This window comes from Terrapene carolina, unplaced genomic scaffold, assembly GCF_002925995.2.
Source record: "Terrapene carolina triunguis isolate 2854851 unplaced genomic scaffold, T_m_triunguis-2.0 Scaffold95, whole genome shotgun sequence".
Lineage (NCBI taxonomy): Eukaryota > Metazoa > Chordata > Testudines > Emydidae > Terrapene > Terrapene triunguis.
The window spans coordinates 4,451,929-4,478,546 of NW_020664446.1; the positions used below are offsets into that span (position 1 = coordinate 4,451,929).

Here is a 26,618-nt window from a genome sequence, read left to right on the forward strand (position 1 = left end):
TTGTCTGATTTGTTCTGAAGCCATATGGTATCATCCTCACTCCTACAAACCGAGACAAAACAGTGTCGCTACTAGGGCACTGCCTCATGAAAGGTTTAACCTGAGAATTTACTTAAACACATTTGATCTGTGCTATGTTAAAATGTGGGTAAAATCCCCAGCTCTGCTGGAGCAATTGGGGAAAAACTCCCCTAGCCCTGCCCCAGCTTTTCCAACAGGAACATTTATCCCCACCCTTCTGCCCCACCAAAATTTCCCTGTTTTCCCTTAAATCTCATGTGGCTTCGAGGGACACTGTAGGAGGTTCTGCACCAGCTCTGAGGGCCCTTCCCTGGTATTAGACAAACACTGGGGAGTGTTTAGCAGTGGTGGTGGGAGGAGGTAGACGTGTGTCCTTCTCCCCCTCATACTCACCAGAACAGGCGAAACCTCGGCAGATGGAGGGGAACCAGTGCCATAGAAATGTCTGACCCAGATGCAGGAAGGGGTGGTCTGCATGTAGCTGCTGGTGGGGGAGCAATTATCTCACAAGTCTTTAAAAATAGTTTCTAAATCCATTCACTGTGAACCCGTTCCACCCCTCCAACCAGCGCAAAAAAAACGTGTAGCTGACCTGATAGTTTCACACAATATCACATCTCCGTTACTGAATGCAATGGCTTAGTGTTGATTTTCATCCTTAATCATAGGATTTCAAGTTACCATCTTCCTTCCCTGAAGACGTCTTCTGAGTCCCTTTCAGGAGGAGGCCGGATACTGTCCTCCTTAAAACTTAGTGACAAAAGTGCTGGACAACATCGCTGAAAATCCAAACTCTCTGATGGTTTCCTGGCTCGCCAACACTGTACCTAGCAAAATCTCTCCCCTTCACCCTGTTCAGCTGTGATGTGACAAGGACACCTTCCAGCAGTGATGCATAAACAAAGCGATAGGCCAATAATACTAGAACCATCATGGTTTATTGACTTGTAGGCCTGACATACCAGCAATAGCACCTCCTGCTGGTTTGTTTTTCACTGTATGTTACACTGGCATAAGATCAAATGCAATTATGAGATTGAACCAAAAGGTCTAATTCTTTAAAACCAGGCCCCCGTTCTGTATCTTTCACAAATGAATGGCAGTTTGGAATAAGCTACACCGCACCCATGACAGGTAGTAAATGGCACTGCACAGTTAAAACAGCTGTACTGCATACCACACCTTACAGGGAATGGTAACATACAAGGGATTTGTGTTTAAGTTAACACCAGGCGGAGGCCCAAAGGGCACAGACAGGACACTGAGAACTGTTTGCAGGACAAATGAAGCAGACTGCACCATATTCATTTCTGAAATGGAGGTAGAGCCTGCAGCAACTGCAGGTGCCAGCACAGGAGCCTGGAGACTACAGCTGTCTTGAGCCAAATCTCTTCCTCTTGGCTAAAGATGGAGCATTCAGGCTGGGACCTGTAGTCTCTCTGTGCTACAGCTCCATGTGAAAGATGGGGCAGCTGCAAACTGTATTGTGGAATTGTATGGGTCACACAATTGGACCAGCCCTGTAGTATATGATCATATATATATATATATATATGTATATATACACATGATCATACAGACAAACACCTGTCAGGTATGGTCTAGATAATACTTAGTCCTGCCATGAGTGCAGGGACTGGACTAGATGACCTCTGGAGGTCCCTTCTGGTCCTATGATTCTGGGATATCTCCATTAATTTCAAATTTCAATATAGTGTGGACCAAGTTCAGGCTAGGATGGGTGGCCCAAGCGCACACTTCCAACCCAGATGCTGTTTGGCTTTTATATCTTTGGGATACTTTGGTGCTTTCCTTTCCTTTCTTAAAGCAGAGCAGAGAAAAAGATAACAGAAATTGGGGGGGGGGAATAACTAACATACAATGTAAAGATACGATTTCAAGCTCGTTTGCTAATAATACTGGTTGAAAATATAGGGGGATTTGAGGAGGGAGGATAGATGAGAGCATTGCACAAGAGTCACTTGTTTTATAAATGTAAAAGAAATCATGCATTACATGCCAATGATGAAAGAATTAAGTCTTTATCCACCAAGGGGAGGACAACAGACTTTCTGACAAACCCAAAACTACTGAATGCTAGTAAGTACCGGAATCCCACTGAAATCAGATATTGCCAGAGTAATTTAGAACATTAAACCGCTTATAAGGGGAAACTTGTGCTTAGCAGAGGGTAAATTCAGTGCTGGAAGCCATAACGTTTCCCTGGATACAATACAGTATTTGGTAGGGGGAGAATTTGTATCCAAAAAAACAGAGTTAAGAACAGTGGCACAACTCGCAGTAGGATTCTTGTCAGACCATTTTGTCTGCTACAGGGCACATTGCATCTTTCCTTCTCTGTGGAGACTGTACAAATTCCAAACCGTTCATAAGACACCGTTCAATGAAAACCAAATGAATTGCACCAATGGGAAGAAAAAGGGAAAAACCATGCAGCATCCCTAATCTGTAACAGGGGAGGCTTTATAGACAACACTTGTGTGCTGTCCAGTGAATACACTGTTAGAATCTCCCGTAGTGCAGAATCCATTGGCATTTTGAACCATCTGCAAAGAGCAGATTTGCAAAATTAAAAACAACGGGCTCCTCCTGATTAGTGTTAATTTTAAAAAGTTTTTGGAAACTTTCAAAATGTGCCTTTGAAAGAATCACATCCATTCCCCCTGGAACCGAACATGGGAATCCACTCCCGCTCATCACTGCCACAATCATGTTTTGTCTTCAGAGAGGCTTCCATTTTTCCTTCCTATTCCTCTTCCTCCTCCTCTTCTTCATCATCATCCTCATCATGGCAATGTGTGATTTCCTGAGGAGTCTGGGGGAAAAGGTTAGGTGGTTTAATCTCACTGACTGACCGGGTCAGTTGATGCCGTTTGTAGTCGGAATCTTTGAAATCCACTGAGGTGCGGTTGCGTGTGGCCAGAGGTGACTCCTTTTCATTGATGTCAATATGAATGTGCTCCACCGTCGATTCATGTGGCATCTATACAAAAACAAGAGAGAGGACTGGACCTGTCTTATTGTCCCGGGAGGAATGCTGTGATCAGCCATGCAGATGCTCTCATTATTTCTCCAACAGATGCAGATACTAATGAAAAACAAGCATCTGGAGTTTGTTAAATATGCTGTAAGGATATGTAACCCTTGTGATTGTGACCAGAAAGGCAGGCCCCACCATGCTGTGTATGCTTGTACCATCACAGAACTAATACTAAAACGCAGGTATGCATGGGGGCTTTGGGCTGAAACTGACCCTAGTGAAATAGTTTTCACTACTCTTTGAAGCACATAGCTCCTTACAGATGAAGACCAGTGACTTTTCATGCTATCCATTCAGAACAAATTGGCCCGTTATCATCTGAAGCTTCCTGAGATAGCACAAGCCCGTGACACTGACATTAATATTAACATCAACATCAGTACTGAGGGCCAATAATTAGCCTCATTACAGCTTATGGGACTCTCCCATAGGAAAGCCAGTGTGGAGGACAGCAAACCTGGTAACTAGATCCAGTGTTATCCCTCTGTATGTCTTCTCGCATCACTGCATGCATCCCCAACTCTATGCTGTTCTAGATGTGATTCTGAGGATGAGCCCCATGTCCTTTATTCTAAGCAGCAATATTTTTCTTTTATAATTCCTCCTATCACCACTGAGCAGCCGTCATGACTGCCTCTGGCTGGGAAGGTGGACAGCTTCCGGGGTGGCCAATGCCATCCTAGCAAGCAGGAGTCCATCACCCTCCACTAAAGAGCTCAGACACCTCCATAAAAGCTTAAGCACCTCCAAGCCATAAGATGAGAATGTGAGTTTCCTATCTCTTCTGCACTACAGTAGTGATGTCCCCGAGTCCTTAACAGTGTTTATCTGGTTCTGCCAACACCACTCGCTAGACAGTTCTACTGGCATTTGCCTGTCAGGACTGCTGCTGGTTTCTCAGTGGGTTACAACTCACCAGTACGTGGGCGGCTCTGAAGAGGTAGCTGAATGGATAGTACAGGAGGTTGATGAAAGATGCTGCATAGAGATCTGCATAACGCATCACCTGGCTGGCAAAGAGGGTCTGTCGTGAGCCGCTACGGAACAGGCTTCCCATCATCCCGTAGCACATGTCCATGTCGTGAGTCACTTTCTACAAGCAAAAGGCAGATTAAATGCTCTGGCCAGACAGAGAGCAACGCAAACTCAAACAGAGAGACTGGGAAAAGACTGTCACGTAACTGGGACATTCTGAGTTCCTGAGCTGCTCAGATTCTGCAGGGGATCAGAATAGAGAGGCACTTAACAGGCTGTGTGTGTTCTAATAGCGAGACCCCCACAGAATCCATATTCACATCTAATGGGGGGGAAAGTTGTACTGGAATCAATGACATTTCATCATAGCTGCAGCCATCCCACCAGGCTGTGATGTCATCTGACCAGGGGTTGCCTGATCAGTAGATGGGAAACTTCCACGGAACACCAAGAATGCTGCAAGAGGTGGTGACAGAAAGCCAGTGGGTGGCCCATCTGAGTCAATATGGAATCAATGCCCCAGAGTGGTACCAAGGGGCACTATGCTTCTGCAAGTGCCACCTTTAGATCAGGCATAAAACCAAGGTCTTGACCATGGCATTCTTCCTAACAGTGCAAGTGCTACCCCAATGTCCTGGCCAAATTCCAACTGGGGTAATAACCTTCTGTCTACCTAAAGCTCCCTTTTAATTTCAGTTGAGTGTGATATACTTTACTTCCCTGCTTAAGAAAGCTATTGTGTAATGCTGCTGTAATGTATGCATGCTGTAAGCGGCTGCATTCCACCCCAAAGGTGGCTGCATTTTAGTGCTGAGGGAAGTGATCCCGGTATACGGTTGTGTATCAGGCTGTAAAGTACTTTGGGATCCTTCAGTGTGAAAAGGTGTTTTTATAATTGATACCTTAATACGTCTCTGGATGGAACTGATGTCAGGCCGTTCGTTGCTGCTACTGTCCAAATGCCTGGTTATAGAAGAAAAATTACACAACATTGTTTGAACATGTTTAGGAAACTAGGAGACTTAGGGGTGGGGTATTTTTTAGTTAGGAAGAAATAGAGGAAAGAAGGCTAGCTTTGTGGGTAGAACCCAGGATTATTAGGAGCCAGGACTCCTGAGATCAACTCCTGACTGTGTCACAGACTCATGGTGTGACCTTGAGCAAGTCATAACCATTATGTGCCTCAGTTTCCCCACGTGTAAAAAGGGGATACTGCTTACTTACAGGGGACTTGCTGGATTCATTATCTAATATTTGCAAAAGTGCATTAAGATCCTCAAATGGCAGCTGCTATGTGGTGGAGGGAAATTATTATTAATTATTATTATTATATGAACATTGGAATACTCACTTGTAAAGCTCCGCCAAGAAAATGTCCAGACTCTGCAGCTCTTCAAAAAGGGCTGAATAATTCCAGAAAAGAGAAGAGGGTTAGAAGGCGAAAACTGAAAAAGTGCCAAAAGCAAAAGCATCACATTTCCAGCTCGTCTCATAGGAGGCGGCTGTGTGCGCAGCTGCTAGGGCTGACGTGCCGAGAAACAGGTGTCTAATCTAGATGGTTCAGATAAAGAGTCGAATGCATACTGTGCAGGCCTGGCAGGGCTCAGGATTTGCTTTCTGGGTCTGATCCCTGTTGCTTTAGGGCCCACACTGCATGTTTTATATAAGTAAGTTCTTTGACATCAATGGGGCAATTTGCGTGAGTAGGGCTGCAGGACTGGGCCATTAAAGTGGTTCTACCCTGAAGGCAGTTCTGTCCTGTGTGGTGATTCCTGCCGCTGTCTGCAGCTGAATGGAACGAAGCTGAGTCCCAAACAAATGAAGTGAAAAATAGAGAAAAAAAATGAAACAAGCTAAATGAAAACCGGAATGCTGTGAAGGCTGACAGCAGAGGGAGGTGACCCCGCTAGTCCAATACTGCAACTAATGCCACGCTAATTCCTCTATAATACTGGTGAGCTGCTGTGTTCCAGCCATGGGAGAATGGGATCTTTGGCTTATCCTGGGATTAAACATGGGAGCTGCTTTCATCTCAGACATCCCCCTGCTCTGACCTCACACGTACCCTATCACCTGCCTTCCCTGTCCTCATCTGCCCTGCAACTTTACATCATGAATAAGTACACGAATCTCTAAGCTTTTTAGAGCACTGCTGTTCCGCTGTTAATCTGCAGCCACACGATTAAACACAACAAATGAGATCCTCATTGCTACTGCCCTACAAGCAGCTCACCAGCAAAGGGGCTAGCCCAGCGACAGGGGAGATCTGTTCGTGCTTGAGGCTCAGGATGCGATTCAGGCATCACTTTGACACAGATGCCAATGGAGGAAGAGAAGTGGCGTGAGGGGGTGAGCTGCAGAAAGCAGCCCTCACTCTTAACTGACTGGAACTCCCTCCAGAGAGGGACTGTGTCAGTGGATCAGACAGCATAATAAGAACAAAATCTGCTAACATACTTTTTAATGAATAACAAGCCATCTTCTAACAGGGCTTTTGAGAAGTGACTGTTTGATGGAGGGGCGTACTGATCCAGTCAGTGAAAGAGGTGTGGCTTATTAGAAAAAAATTACATGGGTTTGGAACACTTTAGCCCATCAGATCACAGCTTCTATCTATGCCACATAGAACTCATTTTAATACACAATGCAGCTGGAAATTTCATTTCCCTCCACTGTGTCCAAATGCAAAAGGCCTAGATCCATCCTCGCTAAGAGATGACAGTGTTACCAACAGCCAGGACTGTGGTCTGAAAGGCTGAGCAAGATTCCAATCTTTTCCCTCGGGTAATAGGACTGCATCAGCCCCTAATACAGATGCCAAAGGCAAGGGGAAGATCTCAGGAAAAAAATAAACAAAAGCAGATGCACACTGTCATAGAGCCCCTCCAAATCCTGCCCCAGCTTTTCCCCTTGACAACATACAAACAATACAATCTTGAGAAACAACACTAAAATCTCCCCCCAGTTACAATAGACCAGCCGCAGTGAGGTCAATGTTGCTGCACCAGTGAAGTGACAGCAAAGTGGTTGCCTAGTTTCGTACAGCTTTTGTCAGTCCAGACATGCAGCTCCTGGGCTAGTTCGGGAATCACCAGGAAGGTTCTCCAGCCCTGACGTTTCTTGGACTTTAGGATGTCTCCAAAGATGTGGTCTCCAATGTACAAAATGTCTTTGCCCTTAGCCCCCAGCAGGTCACAGATTGTATCTGAGGAACCTGCGAGGGAATGAAAACAGGATGGGTCAGCAATTGTGAACTGAAGGGAAAGATTTCTCACATTTCAGATGCTCACAACTCAGGCACATGCCTGTCACTGCAGTGCAAAAACAAGTGTCCAGTAATTGCAGCTACTCACAGCGCATACACTGACAGCCAAGACACAGGGAGCTGTGGGCTACAGACACAGCAAGTTGGCCATCTCTTCCCAGAAACCATCTTTGCCAAGTGTATTATCTCTGCTGGGCCAGAAATCAGCATCCTTGTGGGTCTCCCCAAAGCCCCAGTCTGCTCCATATTAGCATATCACAACAGTAGCCAAGCACTTGCAGCTATTTCCACTACAGGAATGCCTGCACAAAGTGCTCAGTGCTGTGGTTCTCGGGCTGTGGGCAGTATGTGGGGTGGTCAGTGCGGGCTCTCATCTTCCCCTGAAGTGAATGAGCCAGATCCTTTTCATGTGTCAGAAGAGCTGTGTACCCATTCCCATTGCCCTTCCTTTGAAGCAACATGCGAACTGGGGCAGAGGATTCGGGGTGCACCTGGCAAGTGGCTGACCCTGGCATTGCAGTATGAAAACAGCTGAGAACTCCTGGCCAAGTTCCCAGTGTGCTAAAGCAGCCACCGCTCTCCCATGCCCTTTAAAATCCTTGCACAATACTGGATGATGAGCAGGTCCACCAGGTTACACTGAAGGACTTGCCGATCAGAAACACTACCGTGGATTAACCTGACAACCCCCAATTATGCCAGTAGGCTGAGAAGCTAAATCTCTGTTTATGCTCATTATACAATACACATGAGATTGTTCTCGCTTTACCGCCTGAATAGACGATGCCATGCTGCAGAGGCCCTGTGTAGGTACCAATCTTCAACTTGCCAGTAACCTGTACAGAAGAGGAAAGAAATCACTTTAGTGACGGGCAACTGGTGTGGTGGATCTTTTCTGCCTGGTTTTTCCTAATTCTTCCTTCTCTTGGACCCCCTGTCTCTCCCTGGGAGACTGGAGGCAGCTTTCACTCACATGGAGGGGTTTTGTGTTTCACTCTTCTCAATACACAGTTTGTTGTATTCTAATTTAGCCAGGAAGGACTAAGTTCTGCCCGTCACACACACCTCTGATAGCAATGAGGCTGACCGGGTGTAACGAAAAGCAAACTCCAGCCCAATGCTTTCCATGAATTTCAGTGCAGAGTCCAGTCTAGAAAAGTTCCAGTTCCTGTTCCAAGCTGCCTAAAGAAACCATGTGGGTAAATGTGCAGTACTTACAGTGTCTACTTGCCGCAATACTGTGCCTTCTCCAAAAAAGAGGGGTTTTCGTGCATCCACTAGGATTAGATCAAAGTAGGACTGCCATGGCTGATGAGAGCTCCCAGGCTAGGAAAGGAAAAACCATAAAAGCATCAGCTGCCTTCAGCCTCTTCTCAAATCACTTATACATTTTATAACACAAGCTCCTATATTTATTGCACCTTTCACCCTGAAGGATCCCAGAACACTTTCATAAACTATATATGGAGGAATCACTCCACACACTGCAGAAATGCAGCCACCTCTGGGTCCAACATGACAGCAATTTATCATCATCAAGAAACACTACAGTTTAGAGGAGAAAGCGAAAAATACTGCATCCAAGAGAAATTCCACTGCAGAGAAATTTAGGAAAGCAGATTATAAATAAACCACGGTGGAATCTGACTGGGGCTGATACTGATAATCCTGCAAAACGTACAATGGAATAGTTCCTTAAAAGGAATCTTTTTTTGGGGGGAGGGGGTATCAAATGGGTAAATCCAACAGGATAGTGCCCTTAGCACCATTCTGTGGTAATGGTTCAGAAGGGAGAGTACTGAATTACCAGCACCACTTCCTAAAGCATTTTGTTTTCCTTGGAGGTTTCCATCCAGTACTAAGTCCAGCCTGACATCATAGGCTGAGATGGAATGACTGCATTGAACATGTAAGATAATAGATCAGCTGTTGCAGTGAAAGATATTGTAAATTACATAGCTGCCAGTTTGCGTATAAAGGTGACATCCTGCATAGATCCATGCTCACTGGATTATTCTGAGGAAGAGCTCTGTGAAGCTCAAAAGCTTGTCTCTTCCACCAACCAAAGTTGGTCCAATAAAAGACATTATCTCACACACATTGTCTCTCATATCCTAGGACCAACACAACTGCAACCACACTGCAAACAACACTGGATTCTTGTGAAGTCAGCACCTGGCTTTGTGAGCATTCTCAAAGATGGTAGGAAACAGCCTGGACTCCTATCCACATGTAACCGCTCTGTACCAAAGCCATGCATCAGAGGCACAAGCACCCATCAGCATTTATCTATGCAGCACACCTTTCTCTGAAGTTTGCTGAAATCAGCCGGGAGGGTGGGAGGTAGGCAGGGGTTGCCAACACTCCCTAGCTGGTATTCTCAAGGATGGGAGGGTGCCCGTTATGAAAATAACCCCAGCTTGAATTTATCGACTTTCACAGCATGGTGCAAAGGCACATATTTTGAGTCAAAAGAGTTTTCTGACTATAGATCGTCACTGAGGAGGTGGCAGCAGTTCAGAGATGGGGCTCTTTGTTTCATTTACTGTGGGGAGTTTAATTTAGCAAACTGGTTTTCATTTGTGACATGTGCCCAGGTGCAGTGTTGACAGGCACATGAAAATAATTAAGTAACTCCATGAAACAGGAGCTGAGCCATGCATTGTGTGACTGATGAAGTAATCAATTAAGCTGAATGTACTAAGCAGACAAAAGGTTTGGAGCTCCTGTTTTACATTTAAACATTTCAGGGCCTACCTCTGCCCTCACTTGTACCAGTGTAAATCAGGACTAACATGACTGAAGTCAGTTGAGTCACGCCAGTGAGATCAGTATTAGGCCCTAGATATTCCTTTCCATTTACAAAGCCCTTTTGCTCTCCAATAAGATTTCTTATTGGCACCTAAACTTTGTCAGTTTCATACTGATCTTGACTGCAAAATGCAACATTATTAGATTATGTTGTTATTAAGTATTCTTGTTTTAAAACAGCTGACAACATCTCTCTCTAAATGTTCTATTTATATTTGGATTTGATCCTGTGTAAATAAGGAAACTAAACAGCAACTGTGTTTTAACTATACCTGCTAATCCTCATGCAGTCCATGAACCAGGATTACAATCCTATTACACTACACAGAGATAATTATGTACATTAATTTATAGTAAAACAGCAGTCCTAGAGTCACATACCTTTGGTCCATGTGAAAAATCAAACAAATAAGTCATAATTTTCTGAAAGACAAAATTAGAAATGATTTACAGGACTTTAAAATATACATTTGTGTAGTTTATAACAACATACTTCAGTCTCCACCTTTTCAGACTACAGAACTTTTTTAGTTTTACAATTTACTGTCAGTTTTGGCATTAGATTTATTGCAATTTGGGAACAAAATTAATAAAACATCAGTTGGAGTTAAAACAGTAATTTTTCTAATCAAAGAATAGATTTGTCTTCAAAATCTGCACACTACTTCAAATATATTTTAGAGACCTTTAAAATGATCTGTGAGCTTTCTATACATAATAATGCTGTGATATCTTGCGATTTCCCAGGGCTTTAAACAAATGTCTTGCACCACTAAAAAGAGGTAAATTTCCAGCTTCTCTCCACCTGGACAAAGCACCAATTTCTAGCCCTCTAGCCTTGATGGTTCAAAAGTTATTGGACTGTCACTTGATCACAGATTCAGGATTGCCTGATGCCTTCATGTATGCATCAGAACAGTTTGATTATAGGGAAAGTTTTGCATTTTGGGGGCGACTGGTTTTAAAAATAACAATACTTTGCATTTATCCAGCACTTTTCATCTGCTGAGAGACTGAGACACAGATGAGGTAACTGACTTGCCCCAGGTCATACCATAAATTAGTATCAGAGCCTGGAACAGAACCCAAGAGTTTTGAAACCCAGTCCTCTGCTTTAATCCCTAAATCACACTACCTATCACTCAGGAAGTATATAGAATACACTCAAAGTTGTCATAGTGAAACCAGAAGACGTATGAAAATGAATATCCATTTTTTCTTCGTTAAATTCTACGCAAATCCAAGTATTTCAGCAGCACTTACATCTGTGTATTTATAGTCACTGTTTGTGGCAAGAAACACCTTTCCAACCTCATTCATACGGCTGAGCAGTAATGGCATTTTCCCCTAAAAGGACACACAAGGATTACAGACACTTTACCACTGGGAAAAACAAGGCTCAATTAAAATCATGCTTGCAAGACCACACATTTTAAACTGGCCACAGCATCAGGAAAACGTCCTTGCACGTAGAAATGAAAAGCGTGGAAGAAATGTAAATGGGAACCATTAACTGCGTCCACGGGTGCTAGTAGACCCTGAACTCCCCACGATGATATTAAATAGTTTAGTGGCACTTCACACACTATAGCAGGCTCACCCACTACCAGCTCCACTTCAGACAAACTGGATGTGGCCTCTTGGGCTCCTGGTAAATTACCAAAACGAGCCCTTTGGTAGAAGGTTTGAACACCCAAGTCTACAGGTAGGGATGTGTCATAATTCAAACACCAAAGTTAGAGTGAGTTTGAGGCTGCAGCTGTTTTTATTAACAAGTTATAAATCCTAATTCAGCCATGTGTAAATTACAAGAGTGACCGACTACCCCAAAACAGAAGTTTCCAAAGCAGTTTGCAGACAGGTAACTAGACTGGTTAATTACTTGAAAATGAAACATTGCAGGCAGGCAATGAGTCCATAATGTGGACTGGCTGGTATCAGTACTTTAAACCAAATGACATTCAGATAAGTTTTTACTATACATGGGGCCTACTCATGGAGACTGGCTGCAGAATGCTCACTTGCAGCTCACACACTTCCTTCCAAGGCAGTCCGAAAGCAGGAAGGAGTGCACAGTTTCAGCTTTCCTAGATCAGACATTGCACTCGCTTTGGAGGGAAGTTTGAGAGATTGAACGGTTTCTTGGAATTTCCCCTCCCCCTCGTGCCTCTTTCAGTGGCTGGCTATATCAATACTTCTGTCTGGAAAAGATGTCAGCCTCTTCTGAAGCTGAGGTCAATAGAGCTGCATCACTGTGGTTTATGGTGCTAACAGAACAGCCAGGTAAAAGAAACAGTCCCCTTCCCCACCAACAGAGTCTGCATGTGCCTCACCAACACCATCACCTCCATCATGTGCTAAATTCTCCTCTAGCTTTTATAATCTGTTTAATAGATGTGTGGATGAAAACCAAGCCATGTGGATTATTGGGTTGGGACACAGGCCGGGTTTCAACTTTCCACTTTGTCTTTGGTTATTACAGTAGAAACCATGCTTATCAGTTTTCTAATTCAGTAAAACAAATCAACACGTTTACTCCTTCCCCCACACTTCCTGCCTGTGTTCTCAGTACAGTATGTCGCACAGCACAGCAAAGTAACTCCACACTTACATCTTTCACTACATACTTCTGCAGATTCTCAAGTGTCTTTTCCTTGAGGGTTCCCTGAAATAGAAATAACAGAACTCCATGAGATGCTGGGCTTAATGATCTAACACACATCAGATTATCTCCAACTTCCACACTGTCAAAGCCCTGTAAAAATACAAACCAGGAATGAATCTGAACGGGTGACTCAGAGAGAGAGCATGAGCTATCACAAATCCTATGAGCCATGCAGTCTCCTACTCTGCTGATAATTTTAGAGGTGAATAATCCACTTTAACACCATTTCAACCCTTTCAGGAAGGAATGTGATAGAAACAGAAACTAATATAGGTTGCCATACCAGATCAGACCATTGATCTCCAGTCTCCAGCAGTGACCACAGAGCTTCAGTAAAAGGCAAAACCCACCACAAAGCACCTGGTCAATTGTGCAAAACTCTGTATGAAAAATTCCCTTCTGAATCTTGTAGAAATCAGATGACAACCGGAAGCATAAAATGTGATCAAATAATATGAAAGTGCTCCATCCTACTCATTATGGGACTCTTCCTGGGAATAAGGGGAGCAGAATCATGCCTTCAGCTGCCATATTTACAAACGTTATTGATCAGGAAATCCAAATAGCATAGGTATATATGTTTGTATATAAAATTGGGTTGCCCCCTGCACTAAGCAGGGCATCAAAACTTATGAAATTCTCCAACCTGCGCACACAGATTCCTAACAGCATGAAGCAATTCACACTCTACAGTAGATGTACAATAAAATCAATATTGCAAAAATTAACAGTCCACAACTTCAATACATGGTATAAAATGCAAATATGGTTCATGGTGCAATCTTTAAATCACTTGTTAATTATAGCTAAGGAAAATGAGGATTGGATGAGATAGAAGGACAGAGGGAGTCTCCTGTCTAATGAGAGAGATAATCATTGTCCCCAAGGGTGCAGTCCTGCACCACTCACATATCTGGTCACTAAATGACAAAACAGGTTTCTTTTACAGGGATATAGTCACATGTTAACTGCTTCCATTTCAAGAGTTAAAGACAGGTGTAGCTCAATTAATGACTAATAAAAAATCCCAAGGAGTTCCAATCACCTGGTAATGAACCCAGTCAACAGCATCTCTGACATCCTGGAACATACTCCTGAAGGACATAAAGAGGTCTCCATCTTTAAACCCCGTTTCACAGCTATGAGGAGAAAGAAGAGAGATCAGATATGTCAGATAAAGAACAGCAGCCAGTGTGCACAGGACCTCTGTGACTAAGAAGCAACCAGGGAGACAAGATAGTGCAATATATCTGACAGACAAAACTCGTATTCCCAACTTGTATTCATTGTTTCCTCTTTTATTCCTTCGTGGGTGCTGGAATTGAGAGAATGCCCCTGTAAATAGTTTCCAGTTAACGGAGTCTATCTGAACAGACCTGGTATATACAGCAGCATGAGAGGTGTTTGTTACCCCAACGTGCTATTCATTCAGAACTTCAGGAAGCAGATTCCTGTCTCTGGACCATGCACCAGTAATGTGGTATTTCAGGTTTTTGTGACTGGGACTCTAGTGTCTCCCTCCTGACACTAATGGAATGGTAAGTACATAATGATTAAAGACATGGAAAGATTTCCATTTTAGGAGTGATTGATAGACGGGGACTATAGTTTAAACAGCTGATAAATAAGAGAGGACAGGATAGAGGTATACAAAAAGATGAACGTAATAAAGTAAATTAAGTGTTGCTGACTATCCTCTTTCATAACCCAAGAAAAAGGAGATATTCAATTAAATTAAAAGTCAACGCATTTAACACTGATAAAAGGTAATGTTGCTTTTTTATATCACAGTGCATAATTATCCTGTGGAACTCACCACCACAAGATATCACTGAGGCCAAGATTTTACATAAGATAGATTCAAAAAAGGATTTTATACTATATATAAAACTTCATGCTTTGGGGCATAAGTCAATCATTAACAGATGCGGATTAAGAAGAAACTCTATTATGGGCAAATTATTCCATAATTGTCCACTAAAGGGTACTGGCCATTTTCAGAGATAGGATACTGGACACTGATGTGATCCAGAATGGCAATTCCTGTGTCCCTAGGCAAAACTGCATATGTGTTTAACCTTTACTTTCCAAGAATGTAATACCTGGTATCTCTTCATAGCATGTGAATCATTCATGCAGCTGCATCAAGGTTTGCTAGCTCAAAATGTAACCTACCATTTTAAACATACACCTCTTTGCAAGCCCATGTAAATATTGATATTTTAGCCCCCCAAAATCCCATATGTCTCAATGTTCCTTTTCTAAACCAAAAAGCATTGACAGCACAGCACTCATGAGCAACCCCACGATAACAGGTGCTGATGCACATACATGATGGAGGAAAACGAAAACATGTACATTTCCTGCTTCAAAAAGCTTGCTATGAACAGTAAATCAAAAATTACTATAAAAAATTGGGAAATGTATCCTTTAAAAGTTATTAAAACCAGACTTAATATTTTAGACAATCCTCTCATTAAGTGAATCTGGTTTTTTTAATCAAACCCATGTCATTAACATATTTCACTTTTGAGTGAACGAGGTTCTTAACCATGAAAATGTTAAAACTACTATATGGGGAACCTAAGTGGCTCTGGTAATTGGCCTTGGGAGTTTTGCCTCTAGGTTACTGGTTCAAATACAAGTCTAATTACAAATACAAGGCATTGAAAATAGACATCTAAGGGCTGTTTGGTGGCCACTGTGTTTGTAGTAAGTTTGTGGTCTCAGATCACAAACTTCCACGTCATCAAACCTCCAACTCATTTGGCATTATTTGTTGGAGTCTTAGCTGAGGCGCCAAGAACAGAGTGGAAATGGAAACCAACCATTCACTTGGTTCATATCTAGAGGTTGTCTCTCCACAGCAAAGTTGTGGCAACAGACAGGTACACAGTATGAGGGAAGAGCTGCATTGCCAGTGTCTTTACTGCATCCAATTGGTCTAGGCCTTCAGTCTCCAGAGATGTTAATAGACACTTCACATCAGCACGGAATTCACTTTTATATTAAACAGTTAAAGAGGATTGATCTTAGTCCCAGTGATGTCAATGGAAAGATTCGCATTGACATTAGTGGGAGATTGGACCTCGGTAGAGCAGCTTTGTGCTGTACCCTGCATCCCTTATTTAAAACATATATTCAAGACTGCACTATACCATTAGTTTTATAAAATCAGGCAGTAAACGTACCTAGAATACCTGTCACAGTTAGTAAAGAAATCTATTAGGCAAGCCAACAGGTAAGTCTCTGCAAAGAAACAAAACAGAATTTTAAAACAAGAGAAACATCATAAATTAAAATAACTTTTGGGGTAGGAGTCTGGAGGAAGAGAGGTGTTCATGTAACTCAAAGCACACTAGCATAGGTCCCAATGTGCTGTCAGGAAGTCAATGGCAAAACACCCATCCATTTCTGTGATGAAGGATCAAGCCCTACAGTAGCTAACTAGGGACTTACCTGGTAGATTGAACAACGTGTTCAGAATGTAAAACCTCTCTGTGTCGTCCCTTTGAATAAATTTATTTGGGTACTGCTCCCGAGTTTCTGGCCTGAAAAACAAGATAGTAAAGGGAAAAACTGAATAAAACAATAGCATACTCTATAGTTCTTAGAATCTGATCCTAAAAGGGCCAATTAACTGAAGATTCCCTCAAGCTTTAATCAGCACCTAGTTTTACCACATGCTGAGGGGGAAATGAACAGTGTGTTGGTGACACAAAAGTAAAAACAGAACCCACTTCACACTCCATAGCTGTGTTGGCTCTAGGAGGGCAAAAATACCCATGGCTGGTCAGTAAAGTGAACAAATCTGGCACAGGGAAGCAGAATGGTTGAGTGGCCACAGCCTTACCTTCATCCCTGAGCCGATAGCCAGGGGATACTTAAACCCACTGCATTTTCATTGCTTGTTTAAACTAATTAAACTTTCCCCTAGTTTTCATGTGTTTCTTTTAAACACCCACATGCAGCTTTCATCAGCAATGTGCAAGGTGGTTCTGCTGGAGACGATAATGAGGCTCTTTGCAATTAAACAGCAGGGTGACAATGTTAAAAAAAAAGTAATTATTCTCATTCTCTTAAAAGATACTTTTTAAGTGATCACTGGCAGAATTATGCTATTTGCATTCAAAGCATCCATTATATATATATACACATGGCAGGACCAAACTCAGGGAACATTTACACCTATCCAACCCCACTGGAGTCTGTGAAGACTACATATACATATGAGAGCTTTGAGCACACATTTGATCTTTCATTTTTTAAGGTTTCTACTTCCTACTGCAGAGACTTGCTAGCTTGAGATGAGCTTATCAGAAGGCCTGTCTGATGGCCTCTGGGATTCCTGTTCAGTTGCTACTGAACTTAACTGTTCCTCCATTCCATCAACTCTAGCCTCATATTATGGATTTGAGAACTTATTTGGTCACATTTTGCATCTAGCACTGCACTCCCCCATTTTCTTATTTAAACTTTCTACTCATAGAGGTAAGAAGAATGCTAACAGCTAATGGGGACTGCAGAACATCACACACAGCTTTCACACGGCTTTACTATTAGAATCATAGAAGATTAGGGTTGGAAGAGACCTCAGGAGGTCATCTAGTCCAACCCCCTGCTCAAAGCAAGACGAACCCCAACTACATCATCGCAGCCAGGGCTTTGTCAAGCCAGGATTTAAAAACCTCTAAGGAAGGAGATTCCACCACCTTCCTAGGTAACCCATTCCAGTGCTTCACCACCCCCCTAGTGAAATAGTTTTTCCTAATATCCAACCTAGACCTCCCCCGCTGCAACTTGAGACCATTACTCTGTGTTCTGTCATCTGCCACCACTGAGAACAGCCTAGTTCCATCCTCTTTGGAACCCCCCTTCAGGTAGTTGAAGTCTGCTATCAAATCCCGTCTCACTCTTCTCATCTGCAGACTAAATTCCAGTTCCCTCAGCCTCTCCTTGTAAGTCATGTGCCCCAGCCTCCTAATCATTTTTGTTGCCCTCCACTGGACTCTCTCCAATTTGTCCACCTCCTTTCTGTAGTGGAGGACCCAAAACTGGACACAATACTCCAGATGTGGCCTCACCAGTGCCAAATAAAGGGGAATAATCACTTCTCTCGATCGGCTGACAATGCTCCTACTAACTAATGCAGCCCAATATGCCGTTAGCTTTCTTGTTGCTAACATACCTGTAGAAACCCTTCTTGTTACCCTTCACATCCCTTTCTAGCTGCAACTCCAATTGTGCTTTGGCCTTCCTGATTACACCCCTGCATGCTCAAGCAATATTTTTATACTCCTCCCTAGTCATCTGTCCGAGTTTCCACTTCTTGTAAACTTCCTTTTTGTGTTTAAGATCACCGAAGATTTCTCTGTTAAGCCAAGCTGGTCGCCTGCCGTATTTGCTAGTCTTTCTGCACATCGGGATGGTTTGTTCCTGGCCCCTCAATAAGGCTTCTTTAAAATAGAGCCAGCTCTCCTGGACTCCTTTCCCCCTCATATTAGCCTCCCAGGGGATCCTGCCCATCAGTTCCCTGGGGGAGTCAAAGTCTGCTTTTCTGAAGTCCAGGGTCCATATTCTGCTGCTCTCCTTTCTTCCCATTGACCTAAACCATAAGCTACAATAATCCAGCTCCTAGGCTAGTTCAATCCTTCACCTCTCTCAAGCAAAGACTGGTGAGCTGAACCATATGCAGTTGTTCATGCGATGCAGACTTCTGCCTGTTCCAGAAAGGGCTGACACAATTCAACTATTTTACCTGATGACAGGATGCTGAAACTGAATTATGCCAGCACAGGTAAAAAGCCCCCACACTGTCCTATAAACTCTTCCCCACACCACGTCCTAGCCCATTTCCAGTGCTCTAGAAAAGATAGGCCTCTTTGTACTGTACTGATTTTTTCCCTTGACTTTGAAACTTCATTAACTTCAGAACACTCACAATTTCTTATATATAAACGGAAGCTATAAAAATACAAAACCAGCATCTCTTTATAAACCAATTGTCTGCTATTCCTTATGGTTTATTCAGCCATTTATCAAGCCAGAACCAATGACCAGTGAATGGCCAGGTTACCAGTACTCACCCTCTCACAAAGTTAAAGCCATGTGTACACACTAGGAGGTTCCCATAGGCATCGACTTTCAACAGGTTTCCATAGAGTGTATCGAACACCAGGCCTCTGTCAAGGAAGGAATTTAAGATGTGAAATCAGAAACACACTGAGGCGTGACCAAATACACCATACTCAGCGCAGGAACCAAAATCAGCTCAAGTGTGCTTATTTGAAGTAGAATGTTTGAGCCAATTCTTATGTCCCATCCAAAACAGAACTGAACACTGGGGGCGGGGTTGTGCTGATCCAGTCCTAACGTATCCTTCTATTTGGCTTTGGAACCACCCTCCCCACCCTCGGCATTGCCAGGTTGAAATGTATAATTGACCTGCTCTCTATGGATCTTAGAATCATTTTGCTCATTTTACTTAGAAAGCTTAGCTATACGTTCATCGGGGAAGATGTGTAGCTTTCTACACAAGGTCAAGAATTTGGCTCTTGCCTGCCCTTGTGATTCCCTGAGAATTCTACTGAGATGCAATGGAGAAGGAAGGAAGGGGGAAGGAACCTCTCCAGTCCTGTGCATCTCTCTGTTGCAGTTAGGTGAGCCAGACATAGCATGTCACAGCTGCAAAAAATGCCATGCCATTCCCCGCTACCAATTTAAGGGCTGCCTCTTTTCTGCCAAAACCACATTACATGTTTCTGCACATTTATCTAGTCACTAGCCTTTGGGAAAAGGAGATGCCATGACTGCTGAAAACAGTGAGATGCTTCAAGACTGATTGGTAGTAAGGCTGCTGTCAGTTGTCCTCACATGGGCACCCCTTCTTGGTCATCCCCATGAAGAAGGCAGTGAATTCACTGAACATGCTCAGTGTAACCTTCCTGACAGCTTCATTACGGGCCACCTTCCTATTATGCAAAAAGTACGAGGCGTACTTGTGGCACCTTAGAGACTAACAAATGTATTTGAGCATAAGCTTTCGTGGGCTAAAACCCACTTCATCGGATGCATGCAGTGGAAGATACAGTAGGAAAATATATATACACAGAGAACATGAAAAAATGGGTGTTGCCATACCAACTGTAACAAGGGTAATTAATTAAGGTGAGCTATTAGGGGAGCTATTATCAGCAGAAGAAAAAAAAACTTTTGTGGTGATAATCAGGATGTCCCATTCCAACCATTCTGCAGAATTGGAATTAATTTGCAAACTAGACACCATTAAATTAGGCTTGAATAAAGACTGGGAGTGGATGGGTCATTACACAAAGTAAAACGGTTTTCCCATGCTAATCTTTCCCCCCTACTGTTACTCACACCTTCTTGTCAATGGTTGGAACTGGGCCATCCTGATTATCACTACAAAAGTTTTTTTTCTTATGCTGATAATAGCCCACCTAATAGCTCACCTTAATTAATTACCCTCCTTACAGTTGGTATGGCAACACCCATTTTTTCATGTTCTCTGTGTATATATATTTTCCGACTGTATCTTCGACGGCATGCATCCGATGAAGTGGGTTTTAGCCCACAAAAGCTTATGCTCAAATACATTTGTTAGTCTCTAAGATGCCACAAGTACTCGTTCTTTTTGCTGATACAGACTAACACGGCTACCACTCTGAAACCTTCCTATTATGGACATGGGAACGTATGGCAGTAGGCTCAGTGCAATTCAAGGCAGGAGGCACGAAAGGAAAGGGGCTGCCAGACTGAAAACCAGAGCTCAGCAGCCACAGTCCCACTGCCGACATTTTAGCAAACAATCCATAGAAGCCTCCACAGAAGCCAGTAAGACTAAGTCCAGCAAAGGCATGAATGGAAACAACTTTAAAGGTTTTAGGGACACATCAGATTAAAAGCCATTAATCCAACACAAACGTCCATACCTCTGCTACTAAGAGACTCTCAAAAGTGTCAGAATTTTAGAAATTAAATTTACTTTGCACCAATATTTGCAGGCATACTTCCTGCATTTCATTCAGTTTGGACAATTAAACTTGCTAGTCCAGTTTTATTTTTCTTCACAGTCAGTTTCACTTTCAGGATCTCTCTTGTGCACGAGGACATTGCTGCAATGTTCGAGTTTCCAACACTATGCAGGAATACTTTATTTCAAAATAATTAAAATAAAATAATTTATGCAACATTCCTGCAGGCTCATATTCTGTAAAAGTTCATTCTCACAAACCCTAGATTTTAAGTAAAATTTCACGTCGCTTTAATGTTCTTGCTTTATAGGTATTTTGAACAACTTTGTCAGCATGTCTCTTTCACAGCACTCTCTCTCATTCTTTGCTGGCGTGTCTGTTTGTGCAAAAACTGCGCACAAGTGAAGTCAGTCACTGCAAGTCAATTGGGTATGTTTACCCAAGTTCTGTGCACAACTGCAGGCTTAAAAGGTGCCCTCTGAAAATTTGAAATTTCATGTCTATGAACTTCACAGAACAAACATTCAAAGCCACAAGTAGACTGGATCAGTATCTCTTAGTTATTTACCTGGTAGGGAAAGAAGGATCATAGACAAAACTGAGCAGCTCCTGAGGGTATCCAATGGAAACCAATCTTTCTACGGTCAGGTCAAATCCAAGAGATTCATATTCAGGGGACTTATACACTGTACCAAGATAAGATTCCAGTTAGAAAATACAAAAATAGCTCATGGTTAAACAAGGCAGTTAAAAATAATTTTTCCATTCTCCCTCCTCCCTCTTCCACACTACAACACTCAGTTCCGTCATTATTTTCCTTCTCTATTTCAGGTTCACTTGCTCCGCTGCTTACATGATCATGGAATTAGATCATGCTAGAGGCCTTTTGCAGAATGGAAGTGCAGTTCATATTTCAGCAGCAGAAGGCACCAGATGAAATATAAAAGTCAGTCCATCAGAGCTCTTTGCCTCAGAGGAAATATATTCCAAACAGCATCTCCCTCTCCTCCTCCACCCCCTCTACACACGTCTTAGAGGCAGAGAATCTGAAATTCTTTACTGCTGTTACACCTGTTACTCTGGATACAATTCCATAGCCTAATATTAGTGTCAGGAATTCAGCTAGGAGGTGTTTATAAGTGCTGTGGGCTATAATGGCTTCCACAGAAGATACAGTAATCAGGTCAGCATATAATTTGTTAATAAAACTATATGGTACCGTAGAAACCTGTCAGATGTTACCTTCTTGCATCAAAATGTTATTCTTTTAAACCAGTTTATTATTTTAATATTTCATTTATAAAATATACCTTAGCTCAATGCAGGGAAAATGTACTTATTTAACAATTTCATTCAATGATCGTTTGATGGCTTCACTGTATTTCTGTGGACAGTATGTTGAGGGTTGCTGCATGGAAACTGTCACTCTCACAGAATCTGGCCCCAGGATGCACTGAGGTCAAATAATTCCCATCACAGTTGAGATATATATTTAAGTGGGCCCCACTGTACTAATGATTTGGAGGCTGCAGATGTGTGTCATACACATGTGCTATTTGCATGGTAAGCTCTTCAGAACACAGACATGCTTTTCTGTGAGGTGCCAAGCACCTCTGCGGGAGTTATAAAAAATGCTAAAAATAATAAATATATCTACAGTCCCCAAAGAATTAGTACAGGTAAGAAAACATGCTGTGGAAAAGAGAGACCAAGTCAGAGAGGAGAAAACTTATATGTGAAACTACTGAAAAAAGGTGGAAAAGGAGGAAGATCATGAAGGAAAATCAGGTGTCAGACAGGGACAGATTATAGATTATGGTGACTGTCAGGAGGAATCACATATGTAGAACTGAGCAAAGTGATTTTTGGTTTCCAGGAAAAAAAACTGGCCAGTTTTTAACCAAAATGAATTTTTTTTCTCGACTAAATGAAAAACCAAAATTTTTTTGTTCTGGTCAAATTAAATGCTAATTCAAACTGACATTTTCAAAATAAAATGTGGAGTGGATCTGACATTTTCAAAATGAGTTATGATATTTCCAAAATTTCTGTTTTCAGGTTTTACTTGGCCAAAACTATTGCCAAATTCTACCCAAATTCGCAAATAGTTTCAGCTCCCCCCGAAAACTGCATTTGTCAGTAAATTTACTATTTGCCAAAAAGATTTGCCCAGCTCTACAGTAACATATGTCATCCCAGGTATTATCTGGCTGACAGAAATCTAAGGGTTCATTATTATTTTTAACAAAGGCCTATTATCACTTCAAAAAGCAACAATTAATTGTAAGCTTGAACACACTTATAATACTAACTTACTTAGTAGTAAAGGATACCTAAAAGTAATAATGTAGTTAACAAAATCTTCAAGCTTTTACTATACTAATGGTAAACATATAATAAAGTTATATGACATTTGCTGCAAGGGGCCTTCTCAGTGCAATAGGAACAGAGAGGCTGATTATGTTGTGGGTGAGAATGAGGGGCAGAAATAACTAATATAACTAAGAGAGCACAGGATTGTGCAGGAAATCCTGGGGCGTGATCTAGAGTGCTAGTGAGCAAAAGGAGGTCAGAATAGAAAGAGCACAGTGAAGATCATGAAAGATCAGAGTCTAGAAAAAATTAATTCCCTTGATGAAGGGCTGCTAAAGGCAAATTACTGAAGGAAACAATAAGAAATATACCTTCATGTATTGTAGATGGGTAAGACAGATGCCCAGAGTTCCCCATTTATTAAGGCAGCATGGGACAAGGACATGCTGAGTTATTCACAGGGGTGGTACTTGAGGGGGCTTGTGGGGGCTACAGCCATCCCAAAATTTGCCTTAGTCCCCACCCAGTAGCCACCTCTCCCAGCTTCTGGCTGTGGCGGTTCCTTCAGAGTTGGGCACCCGGCCAGGAGCCGCTGCTCTCCAGCCGCCCAGCTTTGAAGGGACAGCGGAAAGAGCTGTGGCTGCTGGCCAGGCTTCCAACAGCAGACACACTCACTTCTCCTTCCCCAGATTCACTCGCTCTCACTTCCCCCTGCTGTTCACCCCAGCCTGCAAACAGCAGCAGCCGGGGGAAACGGACTGGTACCTGAAGACCTCACACACACCTGATCTGCAGAGAGGAGGCTTTAGCGGCTGGGCTAGACTGGAGGAAAATCATCATCTTCTTCCATTCAGTCCCTTTGCGCTCAGGGATCCCCTGACAGATTTGCAGCCCTGGCTGCGCTGCAGAGATTTGCACAGTCAACTCCTCCGCTGATGCTAGCCTTGGCCAGAGATGTGACACAGCTCCTCAGCAGGCGGCAGTACAGAGGCTGCGAGCCCCATGTTTACACTTAAGTCTCCCCTTTTTTGGGAAGCTGGTCCACGGCTGGCGGGGCACTGGGGGAGCTTGCCTGATGCTAGAGGTGGCCGTGCCTAAGTAGGCCTCCACTGAGCTGGGGTGGGGGGACAGGGAGCCTGTTTGCTGGTGTCTCTGGCTCAAGCGTGGGAGCTGCTGCTGCACTGAACAAGCGTCAGGCTCCTGAATACTCGGCTTAAAGAGGCAGCGTGCGGACACACTCACTCAGGAACGTGCAGTCTCCCACACACACTCCCCCCAACACACACATGCGCACAGTCTCCCTCACATGCTACCCACAACACACACATTCCCCCCCAACACACACACGCGCACAGTCTCTCACACGCTACTCCAACAAATGCACACTCTCCCAACACACACCCAGTCTCCCACGCACACTACCCCAACACACACACACATTGTAAAATTATAATGTGGTATGAAACTTGGGTGGGGAAGCACCTTCCTAAATGGCACCCCTGAGGTAGGGGCAGGGTGGTTGCTGACTGGTGGTGAGGCTTGGCAGAGCATTGTCCGGCTGCAGCCAGCCAGTCCTGGGGAGCAAGCTCAGGTCTGTGATGTCCAGGGCCTTCCTCCCTGCCTGGTTCGCATCCCCAGCGTGCAGCTCCCTGCCACAATGCCTGCTGCAGCTGCACATGCAGGACAGAGCGGTGTGTGAGTAACACTTCCTACAGCACCTGTGCTCAGTTAACCCTCTCTAGCACTGAGACCCCCTGCTCCAGACTGACCACAGTATCAGCTGCTGTATTACGGCTCTGAGTCTCCAAATCTTCCAAATCTCCTACTTTGCTCACTTCACAGGCTAGACGAAGTTTAAAACCGATGTGTCTGTATATATTTTTATTCCTCTTTTGAGGATAACATAGATAAATCACACATTTAAGTGCGTATGGTTAAAAAATAAATGTGTGCGCCCACAAGATGTATAGCGCAGCCTCCCCCCATTTTCTGTCTAGCCCACCTCAGCCCCCTCCCTGTCCTCACCCCCACCTGGAAGAAGCTGGAGCCCTCCTAGTTCTTCACACAGACCATATAAATTTTTTTAACCTGCTGTGCAATTTCTTCTTGGTAATCTGGCCAAATTCCCAAGGGAACTGTGATTTCTTTCTCTATACAGAACTTCACCATTCCCTTCTTCTAAAAACCCTGTTGCATTATGTTGCTGCTATGGGAAGAGTTTGTTGAAAGCTTGTCTCTCTCTTGGTCCAATAAAAGATATCACCTCACCAACTTTGTGTCTCTAATATCCTGGGACCGATACGGCTAGAATAGCACTTCAGACACGAGCAGTTGTCATTTCTGGAGCCCAGAGACGGCTGTAGTGACCCCTACATACACATGTACAATCTGAAGAGTACTTTGGGATCCCTTTTAGATAAATAGAAAGGATTTACGATCAATCCCAGTGGTACACCACGAGGAAAGCGTGGCTGCAGCTAATACAATGATGTCTTTCAAATAACACCCTTATTTCTCTAACAATCTTTCAGGGGAAAGGGCAGTGGATTCATATTTTCTATGTGCATCATGCAACCCATAAAATACCCTTATTCCATTTTTTATGCACTGCACTCCCCTCTCCAATCCACATCCATCACTAAGACCTCCCTTCTAGCCTAAGAAAGCAGCTGAAAAGCCAAAAAGAAAGGTTGTGGCAAAGGACTATATGGTATTCCCAGGCCATGCCAATACAAGGAATCAAATCCCGATCTCTGATTAGGTGGCACGACCACAAGGCTGTCCCTGAACATTTTTAAAATTCACATTCTCACCTATAAACTTTGGACTTTGCTTGCCTCCTTGACCCAGCCTTGTTTAAAACATAAGCCACTAGCTCATTCAAAGATTCTGTTTGGATGTCATCACTAAAGACACCTGGAAAATAAGAGTCTTCTTCCTAGTGTAAGAAATCAACAGACACACTGGAAATCAGACTCTTGGAGGATGGAAATGGACTATAAATAGTGTTCTCCAGTTACTGTGACGTTATCCAAGATATACTTTCCTTTAATTAGACAACTGGGAATGGATTCAGAGTTCACCACGCCCACACCCCATTTTGACGACACACTACACCACGGTACGGAGTATATTAATCAGTATGAGCTACAAGCTACTGACATTTTCGCACAAGCTGTGCAAATGCTCATTTCAGTAACATGAGCTTCAGGCAAGTGATCCACCTACTTGAGATAAACAGTGTGAACAGGATTGTGATGCTGCAACTGCAGTGTCACAACACAGGAAAACACCCACATTATATAATCTCTATCTACATACATATGTGACAAACTGGGAATTTTCTGTAATATTTTAATGAAACCTCTGTGTGCCTCAGTTTCCCTCTGCACTTCATATTGTTACCCAGTGGAGGGAAAAGTGTTAAGTCTGCTCATGGAGGCAGGACAGGACAGGACATGGTGGTTTGCTCTGACTTGACCAAAATGGGCTATGCTTTAACTTTGATTTCTC

At 43.1% G+C, this 26,618-nt stretch overlaps 1 protein-coding gene across 3 annotated transcripts in view; it reads right to left on the reverse strand.

Annotated features, from left to right (window-relative positions):
- Positions 1-1,707: 1,707 nt before the first annotated feature.
- Positions 1,708-26,618, reverse strand: part of NT5C2 (5'-nucleotidase, cytosolic II) — a 78,853-nt gene continuing 53,942 nt past the window's right edge. For all 3 annotated transcript variants that reach the window (XM_024213633.2, XM_024213632.2, XM_024213634.2), the window contains 15 exons: positions 21,361-21,478; positions 18,885-18,980; positions 16,258-16,349; positions 15,990-16,047; positions 13,844-13,937; positions 12,745-12,798; positions 11,397-11,480; positions 10,515-10,556; positions 8,541-8,648; positions 8,092-8,158; positions 7,101-7,271; positions 5,409-5,460; positions 4,960-5,020; positions 3,999-4,175; positions 1,708-3,025 (listed from right to left, as the gene is read on the reverse strand). In XM_024213633.2, coding sequence (XP_024069401.1) covers positions 2,789-3,025; positions 3,999-4,175; positions 4,960-5,020; positions 5,409-5,460; positions 7,101-7,271; positions 8,092-8,158; positions 8,541-8,648; positions 10,515-10,556; positions 11,397-11,480; positions 12,745-12,798; positions 13,844-13,937; positions 15,990-16,047; positions 16,258-16,349; positions 18,885-18,980; positions 21,361-21,478 — 1,511 coding nt within the window. In that variant the 3' untranslated portion in view covers positions 1,708-2,788. The remainder of the gene's footprint in view (positions 3,026-3,998; positions 4,176-4,959; positions 5,021-5,408; positions 5,461-7,100; positions 7,272-8,091; positions 8,159-8,540; positions 8,649-10,514; positions 10,557-11,396; positions 11,481-12,744; positions 12,799-13,843; positions 13,938-15,989; positions 16,048-16,257; positions 16,350-18,884; positions 18,981-21,360; positions 21,479-26,618) is intronic.